The sequence below is a fragment of the Cucurbita moschata genome, unplaced genomic scaffold (genome assembly GCF_002738365.1).
Source record: "Cucurbita moschata cultivar Rifu unplaced genomic scaffold, Cmos_1.0 Cmo_Scf00022, whole genome shotgun sequence".
NCBI lineage: Eukaryota > Viridiplantae > Streptophyta > Magnoliopsida > Cucurbitales > Cucurbitaceae > Cucurbita > Cucurbita moschata.
Genome location: NW_019268538.1, coordinates 3,724,405 through 3,735,149, shown reverse-complemented (window position 1 = coordinate 3,735,149; position 10,745 = coordinate 3,724,405). Strand labels below are relative to the sequence as shown.

The window sequence follows — 10,745 nt, the reverse complement described above, 5'->3', positions numbered from 1 at the left end:
CTAGAGAAGGTTGGAAAATTTTTATTTTTAAATCTTTATATTTCAGTTAAATTCTAAATCTTAAAATTAAAATTTAGTTTTTATAGTTTTAAATACTAGATTTAGTATCCATGGTTGGGTATGGATAGTTTTATTATACTATAAGACTATTTATGAGGTTTTATGGGACAAAATTTCAATTTATAAGACAAGAAGAATCGAATTTGAATGACTGAGACTAACTCGCACATAACTATCTAACCCTCTTACATTTGCTTGTAAAGTAATTTCATAGAAAATTAAATTTTAAGTAACCATCATCATTCGAATCCATTTCTTCAAAACTTTTTATTGTTTTCAAAATTCTTATTGTTAGGGTTGCACAACAACACGCACTCGATCCAGATGAAAAACATGAGAGATAAGAAACAAAAAGAAATATGGGCTAACACAGGTAAGCCAACCCTTCAAAATATATATTTGAACTTGAACCCTTTTTTTGAATATAAAAAAGGAAACAAATTGGTTTTTGCAGAAACAGAGGAAGGGTTGAAAATGCAGTCTATTTGTTTGAAAACCAACCTGGTAATCTGCAATTCACGATTTCAGCTTGAGTTGTAAGGTAAGCAGTGGATGATCTGAGATGGGTTCTTGGCAGTTCGATGATCCATACATTACTGTATAAGTTGGTGTGAGCTGATGGATGCTTTCTTTGGTTGAAACACTTTGCCTGACTTCTTCTTCACACTTTCACCTATATTTGGCTGCACAAAATCCCATAACATTTGATGCAGAAAACCAGGAAGAGAGGTTCAAGACATGGTTGAAAGTCGAAACAAGATTCAACATCAACAACACCCACCTTACAACATTCAACATCAAACCAACAAATCTATATTAATTCTCATTCTCCACTTCTAATCAATCAAACAACAACAAACAATCTATATTAATTCTCATTCTCCACTTCTAATCAATCAAACAACAACAAACAAACCATAAATCTCTGCACAAATCCCATAAAAAAGAGGCGAAGGAGAGACGTAGAGGGCCGTTTATGACCTTCCAATTTTCTAACGATGGGGCCGACCTCCAATCTTTTCATGAGCACCAGCACTAAGTGTATATGCTTCAACTTCACCTGTCACTCGTATCGATAATACATGTCAGCACCTGCCACATCATGTTCGTAAACCTTTAGCCTAAAATATATCGTTCATATAAACTTAACAAATGTATTAAATATAAAGTTAATATGAGTAAATGAATAATGTATGAAGAGGGGCACCATGTGTGGCTGTTGGGCATGGAAAATGAAACATATATGGAAGTGAATGGCAAGCCCATATGGAGCATAAGCTATCAATTCCACATGATGTTATGAGCACTAAGAACAATCAATCTCAAGTACCAATCATTCTCCACAGATCATTATTACATGAATTCCACATCAATATATTCTCAATTACGTCTTTGGTAGTAAAATTCAAAATTATGTATTTAAACATTTTTAACATCTTGGAGCATTTTTATATTTTTGTAAATAAAATATTTTGGATCTTTCTTGAATTTAATGTCCATTACATATTATTATTTTCTCCTATTTCTTATTCCTTCATGATCTGATAATCATGAACTTAAAAAACTATATTATATAAATATATGTGATCTGATAATCATTGTCAAGGTCGCACAATTATATTTTAAGTTTATATTTACAATTTTGTATCCAATTTTAAATAATTTAAGCTTAGTAAACTCTCTCTCTCTCCCTCTCCCTCTCTTGCTCTTATCAATTTTTGTTGGTGGATACTTTCTCTCCAATTAAATAATTTGAAACATTTGAATAGTTCTCTTAAAATAAAACTGGCCAATTATAAATATTAGTCGTCTAAATCATCGATCATTTATGCGTTATTCTTTTTATTAAAAAAAAAACGAAAAAAAAATAGTCTATCTTTAAAATTCGAAGAAAATAGACGTTAATATCATCATTAAATTATTATTTTTTTCGTAAAATTTTATTAGAGAGAAATACTTTATCCTTTTGTTTAATTCTATATTACCAAAAATTAAAAATTAAATATTTAATTGAACATAAACAAAAATAAAAATAAAAAAAATTAATCAATTTGATGAACTCCACCTTGTATTATAATCAACAAAAATTCCGAGCCACATGTTCTTGAGTTTGGTATTAGACTCGAAGTTTAATACATCATGCGGTGTAGAATGCATATCTAGTTTATGCTGTGACATGTACGTTTTTTTTTAATACAAATTATAATTTATTAATGATGGCTAAGGTTTTTAAGGAGCACAAAATTTTTACATATATGAATATTAAACAATCACTTACCAGTCAATTTTCATTAAAATTTAAATGTTATAGAATTATTAAACTAATATAAGCAAAAACCCAAATTATAAAATTAAATAACCCTTTAAAAAAGTTCCCACAGGAATCGGTAAAAGATAAAATTTCTTCTCAAAATTATTATTGTTGTGGTTATTATTAATTATTGGATGTAGTAGTTGGGTTGTGCTTATTTGATAACATATGCTTGGAGGAAATAATTGATCATGAATAAATTTAAAGCCGACCACTTTTAAATATATTATTATTGCCTGTCATTTGATGGTGGAATAATTATTATTATCCTTCAATTATATTATTTTGTTTTATTAAATTAAATTAAAACAAAGGGAAGCTTAAAACTCTTAATGGATCCTACGTGGAATTCACATCATAATATTGGATTGGTCTGAAATGTCAACGTGTCAATATCTCATATTTTCAAATTTGAAATGAATTAAATAAAAACTTATTTTATTACCATTTCAATTTCGAAAGTATATCCGATAAATATAAATTTCATTCCGACGTAGTTATATATGTAAGTGGATGGAGCATAATTTTGTCTTGGACGCACTTTTGAAAAAAGAAAAAAAAAAAAAAAGGAGGGCGAAAATGGAAATATTAAAACTTTATTTAAATAAAACGTCTCCTCCAACGTGGAGCATTCCACGTGGATTCTCTTCCATTTGTTTAAAAATAAAATGCTTGCTTTTCTGGAAAAGTATTTCAAATCAGTATAATTATGAGAATGCAGTTTTATAGTTCTAATTAATTAAAAAAAAAAAAAGCTATAGAATTAAAATACCCTTCATTTTTATTTAATTTCAATTTGGAAAAATACATGATACTAATATAGCTAAAATAAACATAATTAATTGTAATGGAGTGGATTACACGATTTCAAAATTTTAATAATGGATTATGATTATGTAGTTTTTAAGAAAATAAATTAAGGTCAAACGGTGAAGGAAATGTATAATTTATATTTGGAAAACCAAACTCCTTGGGATTATTTATACTAAACGCAATTAAAATATGAAACAATGAGAGTTGTCTTACTCTACAAATTCCTAATCCCTTAGAACATTCCAATCTCTTCCTCTAAAATAAGACAGCAAATGTTTCAACTTTACTTTTTTTTTTTAATGCCAATAAAGCTGGCAGACGTCCCAACCCCATCATTGCCATTCTTTTAATGCCTACCAGAGCTTCAATTTTGGAGGAAAAAAGAAAAAAAAAAAAAAAAACCCTTTAAATTACCAATTTAACCCTCTAGGATTCAAGTTTAACTTCTTTATAATTTTTAATTTGGTCAAAATTTACAATATGTATTTTCTATTTGGCTTTATTTTAATTTTTTAGTCTATACTATTATTTCAAACAACTCGACAATAATGTAGTTAGCTCTATTTATAATGTTGGATAAAAATTGAAAAAAATCAGAAAAAAAGAAAGAGAAAAAGAAAAAGGGCGGTTTGGTCGGCACCGTGCCAATTCTCTCTCTCATCGTTTTCAACCACAAAATTAACTCTCACTGCCATCCCAAAAAAAGAAAAACAAAATGTGTCAAATTATTCCAAAACGACGTTGCTTCGGTCTTATAAAAACCCCATAGCCACCAAGCTCTGAGACCACCCCTGAGCTCCGGCTGACTCATCATCGTCTTCTTCTAACTTCTCTCTCTCCAAACTTTGAAAATGGTGAAGTTGGCTGTTGGTTCCCCCGCTGATTCCTTCAGTGCCGCCTCTCTTAAAGCTTATCTCTCTGAGTTCATCGCCACTCTCCTTTTTGTCTTCGCCGGCGTCGGCTCCGCCATCGCCTACGGTCAGTCCTCTTTTTCTTCCAATGTGTTAGAAACATATGAATAATTGATTTAATTATAATTTAATAATAGAGATGAGAAATGACAATGAATAAATAATGGTCAACTCTAATTTGATTCCTAATGTTGATGAGTGTAGGTAAGTTGACGTCCGATGCGGCGTTGGATCCACCAGGTCTGGTGGCCGTGGCCGTGGCTCATGCATTCGCTCTCTTCGTCGGAGTGTCGATGGCCGCGAACATCTCCGGTGGCCATCTCAACCCCGCGGTGACCTTTGGGTTGGCCATCGGCGGCAACATCACCATCTTGACCGGCTTGTTCTACTGGATCGCCCAGTCGCTTGGCTCCATTGTTGCCTGCCTCCTCCTCCAGTTCGTTACCAACGGCAAGGTAACTAATTTCTTAAACTAACTCTTATGATTATTTTAATATTTTTTAAAATATTAATTATAAATCGTGGTGTATTACAGAGCATCCCGACCCACGGTGTGGCAGCGGGATTGGGAGCGATTGAGGGTGTAGTGTTCGAGATCATAATCACCTTCGGTCTGGTGTACACAGTTTACGCTACAGCCGCAGACCCTAAAAAGGGCTCTCTTGGGACCATCGCCCCAATTGCTATTGGGTTCATAGTCGGTGCCAACATCCTTGCTGCCGGCCCATTTAGCGGTGGGTCCATGAACCCAGCCCGTTCATTCGGCCCAGCTGTTGTCAGTGGAGACTTCTCTCAAATTTGGATCTACTGGGTCGGCCCACTTATTGGTGGTGGGCTTGCTGGGCTTATCTATGGTGACGTCTTTATTGGGTCTTATGCCTCTGTTCCAGTCTCTGATGACTATGCTTAAGTTCAGTTGTCCTTTAAGGTTTGTTGTTTGTGTGGTGCTTTTTTCCTTGGTTTTTGTTGGAAAAGAAAAATGTTGTAATTTGCTTTGCGCTTTTCTAATTTATCTCCTTTGCTTGTTTTTCTTTTGAACTTCTTCCTTTGGGGTTGTACTTTTTTTAGTTTATTTTCAATAAATAAAAAAAAAAAAAAGTGTAAATTAGTCTTTGTCTTCAAAATTATTTAAATTATTATGATTTTACATTAAAGTTTATAATGCTTCTTTATATACGCTAATAAGAATTTCACGTGGAGGTATGACGTAAGAAAGAAAAAGTAATTAATAAAAGATATGTGAGACCCCACATCAACTAGAGAGAGGAACGAGTAACAATGAAGATGCTGGGCCTCGAATGAGAGTGGATTGTGAGATCCCACCTCGATTGGAGAGGGGAACAAAACATGTTTTATAAGGGTATGGAAACATCTTCCTAGTAGACACATTTATAAAAACCTTGAGGGAAAAACCGAAAGGGAAAATCTAAAGAGGACAATATCTACCTAATAGTGGATTTGGGGTTGGAGCCAAATGCTAGGCGGTGTGCCAGCGATGACGTTGAGTTTCGAAGGGAGGTGGACATCGGGCAGTGTGCTAGTGAGGATGCTGGGTCTTGAAGGACGGTGGATTGAGAGATCCCACATCCCTTGGAGAAAGGAACGAAACATTCTTTATAAGGTGTGTGGAAACATCTCCCTAGTAGACGTGTCTTAAAAACCTTAACAGGAAGAAAGAGCCCAAAAAAAACAATATTTGCTAGCGGTGGAGTGGGCTAGGACTGTTACAAGAGTATTTTTCAACAAAAGGATAAGATGTAATCATGATAATAATTGGATCATAGAAAAACAAGGAAATATAATGTTCAATGTCCAAAAGCATGAAATGTCATGTCAAAATTTGGCATTGTATAAGACAGACTTGTAGTGTTTGGAGTTCTTGAGATATATCCAACAACAACCTAATTATTTACAAACCATAAACTTCCAATCTATATAAAGAAAATGTTTTTTTTCTTGTTAATTATGCAAGATTAGATCATCCAATCAGCCTTAATTTGGTCAAATTTCATGATTTGTTATACCTTACAAATTGGTTGAACTTGAATGTGATAAATAACATCCATTTGAATCACAATAAATGTTTCTCAGTTTTTGTGTAATTATCTTCTTAATGGATTTATCAATCACAATAAACTATCTTCTTAAACAATCTTATTTTTCAATTAGGAGCTAAATGTCCATTTAAAAATTCAACTTAGTGGATATGATTATTTTATTTTTAACCTTTTATTTTTCTACCCTTTATATTAGGTGCAATATTTTCTTCACCAAAACCATTGAATGAACATTAATTATTATTTTTGCACATCAAAATTTTAATATAAAGTTTCCTTACCAACTAAAATTATTTCTCTCTGAAAGAGTCCAAACTAATGTTTGGTGTGTGGAATTGTATATTTTTTCTTATTAAAAATAATTTCTTATGAAAAATTAATACACATTCCAAGCCCAAGTGAAGTCGGTCAAATGCCCTAAAATTCCTAACCTTCGAAGTGGAAGTTACAACAAACATCATATACTTTGGAAAAAATATATATAATTTTATTTAATGATATTTGAAAAATGAAATAGAGTGGTTTCTCCTAATGTACCAACCCAATTGACCAATTGACCAATTGACCATATTGTTAAAAATCATAGGTTAAAATAATAATAATAATAATAATTCAGTCATGTAACCAATAAACATATGTTTTTTAGTTCCTTGAAAAATGTATAATTCCTTTTGATTGAATGGGCTCCACAATTTCAATTATTTTAGTTGATATTTAATTATTTTTCTTTTACTTCATCAATGCAATTCCGAAACTAATTTTGACCATACTTTTTCTTCCCCAAAATTGATATTTTCCAAACTATCATTTATTGCAATCAATGTATAGTTGTATTTATTTTCAACGCGCACAATGTTTATAATAATTGAAATCTCTTTTTATTTCGATAAAAAATTATTGAAATAAATAAATGAGTTCAAATTCATGTCCCGGACCTTCCTCCAACTTAACCCCATTTTTTTTTGGACCGATACATAAATAAATTAATACCACATCTAAATAAGAACAATTACGAGAATATAATGATTAAGAAATTACATTCTTTCTCGATGGTTTAACTATAATATCATGCATGAAGGCGTTAATATAAGTGGCCACGAGAAGGGTAATATGGTAAAAAAGGGGTAGGAGAAATCCGACAAGATTATTTGGAGGTGTATGGTTGTTTGTCGCTGTCGGCTTTAAAAAGCTTCCACCAAGATTAGGTATGGCATTAGATGAAGTGGAAGCTTTTCATTTTCATTTTTGTTCTTTTCCCCCTTCCTTTCCCTTTTTTCTTCACTTCTCAAACCACACTCCAAAAGTTAATACATTTATGTCGGCTTCCTAAAGATTCTATTCCTCCATGTTTTTTCTTCCCTTTTTAACCCTCTTCACTTCACTTCTCTTCCAAAACAGGCCCCCACCCCTCTCCGAGGTAAATGGTGCGCTTCAATAAGTTGAGATAGCTAATTATCACGAATAGGATAAGGTGGAAAAACATGTCGTTCATTTATTAGCCCGTCAAAAGCAAATAAATTACTTGAAAGTAGACGTTTCAAGTTGCACCCTATTTAGAGGTCTCTGTTAAAAAATTGGTAATGCAAAATATACTAATTCGAACTTTTGACAAAGTAAATGATTAATTCTCTCGACTAAACCTCTATTTATGTCTTCAATTCAAAACAACGTTTGCATAGTTGCCATCAAATAAAGAAAAGGAATAATCCATACGGAATAAGCAATATATTTCTTGGTTAATGAATAAATCATAAGGAAAATACGCAAGAGGAAGAAACAATAATGAAAAGGAAATGAAAGGTAACCGTCCAAACCGGTCATTGGCTTGCCTTTTCGTTTGGTCCTTTACATGGATTTCTGTAATTTTACCGACAGCTCCACACGGATGGCAATTGCACATTATTTATTTTTTATTTTGCATGGAAATTCAATAAGGTATGAACATGCAAGTGGCCCAATGGGTTTTTTTTTTTTGAAAATCTTCAATTATTAAGTCTATGATATAGTACAACATTTATTGAGAAAATAAAATAAAAAGTGTCATAAAGTGGAAACTAAAAAAATTGAATGAAAAGATTATACACATCAATGGTCAAAAGAGCAATGAAAGTCATTGATGAAGGCGCCTTAACTTTATTCCTCGATACAAATTCAATAATACTATAAATCAATTGCCCAAAAATGTTCCATTCATAAATAAATAATCATCTGGGTCTGTTCCCAATTTTCAAATTGAAGAATCCCCTGCTTGCCTGAGTGTTAAGAAGCAGCCCCCCTCGATTCAGGACGAAGCTTTTGCATGGTGTTCTTAATTTAATATTTTTCTCCATTTCGATCTTCGTGAATTTCAATCTCTTTCTTTGTTTCTTTCTGGTTGCTTTTGGCTGAACCCCGACCTGATTTTGTGGTGGTTCAGAGCACGAGGGCGTTGAAATGTGCAGCTGAATCTCTTCTTGTCTGGTTGTCTTTGGGTATATAAGGTGTTTGTGAAAATGCCGCTGAGATAATTGTTCTTGGAAGAGACATTTTTTTTGTTTTCCAAAACAGGGTTTTTGATTGTACTCTTGTGGGAAGGATTTTGGGGGAAAATGGAAAAGGAATACTGTTCAAGTTGGAAATATAGCTCAATTCTTGGGCTAAGGAATACGGAGGAAGACGAGGAGATGAAAATTGTGTCATCTTTGCCTTCAATTCCTCAGCCTCAAACTCCACAGGAACCCATGGAGTTCTTGGCCAGGTCTTGGAGTCTATCAGCTTCTGAGATTACAAAAGCTCTTGCTCAAAAGCAGAAGCAGCTTTACATTGAGAGGAGCCCCATCGCAATTCCTGAGGTCATTGAACCCCCACAACTTGTAAGTTGAAGATTATGAATATTTTTCATCTCTGGATTTGTGTTTTGGCCAATATTTATTGAGTGTTTGTTCTATTTGTTTTGTGCAGCCAGGAAAGATTATGAGTTCTGTCCATGCTTGGAGGATGGGATCATTGGGAAAATGGTTTCATTTTCACCACAAGGAGGGTGGTAATAGTGTTGACAAAAAGAAGGATAGAGCAAGAATTGAAAATGCTCGTGTTCATTCTGCTTTATCTGTGGCTGCACTTGCTGCAGCCTTGGCTGCTGTGGTAGCAGCAGAGAACTCTGCTGGCCCTGATTCAAGAATGGGCACGGCTTTAGCCTCAGCTACTGAGATTTTGGCATCTCATTGCATAGAGATGGCTGAATTTGCTGGCGCCGACCATGAGCGAGTCAGTTCGGTTATCCGATCCGCAGTCGATGTTCGGAGTCCAGGTGACCTCATGACTTTAACAGCTGCAGCTGCCACAGGTACTTGATCTATCTTTCTGGCCTTTTAATGAAAGATTAAGATCATTTGTTTCATTTGAAGAAGCATTGATATGATTACCAAAATACAGCTTTGCGAGGAGAAGCCGCTTTCCGATCAAGATTACCGAAGGAAGGCCGAAAGATTGCTTCGGTTAGTCCTTATGATAGGATAATGGCTCAAAATCATTGGGCTACTGCGTTTAATAGCCATATGGAGGAGCAGGAGCTTCCCTGTGTGGGTGAATTGCTGCAGTTTACACAAAAAGGTACAGTTTTTTCCCTTTAAAAAGTTCAATTTCTATTGCATTCTGATTCCCAGATCGTTGTGTTTAATCAAAAACTTCATATTGGGTTCAAAACATAACAAGTTTTGTTGAATGAACTGTTATATTTGATAACAGAACTTCCACAATAGACCACTGGTGGAGCTGCTCAAACTAAACCACTTCTTGTTGTGCTAACAGGAACCCTGAGATGGAAGGAGGTCTCTGTCTACATCAACAAGAAATCTCAGGTAAATAATTCGACGATTCATCAAGAAACCAGACGACAATCAAAACTCGTTGTAATGAATATCAAATCCGATTTCAGGTGATAGCATCGATTAAAAGCAAGCACGTCGGAGGGACCTTTTCGAAGAAAAACAAATGTATGCATCAAATATCATTGGTTTCTTCATCCTATTCGTCATGACTTGTCCTAACAGCTTCATGCAACTGTGCTTCTGCTGTGTTCTAGGTGTTGTTTACGGGCTTTGCGACGAAACGTCGTCATGGCCATATGAAAGAAAGAGAGATATCTCGAACGAGATCTATTTCGGCCTGAAAACTGCACAAGGTCTTATAGAGTTCAAGTGCAAGAACAAGGTCCATAAGCAGAGTTGGGTTCAAGGGATTCAAAGTCTTCTTCATCGAGTTAATTGCATTGAAACAACGAGGAGGTCTTTACAGATTTTGAGCTTCAGCGAGAGTATATAAAGCAGTTATGCATTTAGTATAAGCATATATAAATCAAAATGAATTATCAGTGCCAAAGTTCTGTAAACTTGAGATGAAATTTACTGTCAGTGTGCATAAAATCTTGGTATTTGTAAGAGAATCATATAGATAACTCAAATTTTAAGTATTTTCTTATTCATAATAAACTTTTATATATTTGTTCTAAAATATTTCCATACAAATGTGGGAATAGAAAATCAAATCAACAAGTAAATAGTTATAAGGAAATTTACTTTCAATTCATAGTAAAAAAAAAAAAAAAAAAAAAAA

The 10,745-nt window shown here is 33.7% G+C and overlaps 2 protein-coding genes across 2 annotated transcripts; both read left to right on the top strand.

Moving 5' to 3' along the window:
* Positions 1–3,869: 3,869 nt before the first annotated feature.
* Positions 3,870–5,133, top strand: LOC111459122 (probable aquaporin TIP2-2). Its single transcript, XM_023101880.1, has 3 exons — positions 3,870–4,162; positions 4,300–4,550; positions 4,631–5,133. Exons 1-3 carry the CDS (start codon positions 4,036–4,038, stop codon positions 5,003–5,005), a joined length of 753 nt encoding a protein of 250 aa, XP_022957648.1. The 5' UTR covers positions 3,870–4,035; the 3' UTR covers positions 5,006–5,133.
* Positions 5,134–8,238: 3,105 nt separating this feature from the next.
* LOC111459148 (VAN3-binding protein) lies at positions 8,239–10,602 on the top strand. Its single transcript, XM_023101914.1, has 6 exons — positions 8,239–9,004; positions 9,093–9,477; positions 9,567–9,743; positions 9,942–9,991; positions 10,069–10,126; positions 10,216–10,602. The coding sequence occupies exons 1-6, from the start codon at positions 8,741–8,743 to the stop codon at positions 10,452–10,454; spliced, it is 1,173 nt and encodes a 390-aa protein (XP_022957682.1). The 5' UTR covers positions 8,239–8,740; the 3' UTR covers positions 10,455–10,602.
* Positions 10,603–10,745: the final 143 nt, after the last annotated feature.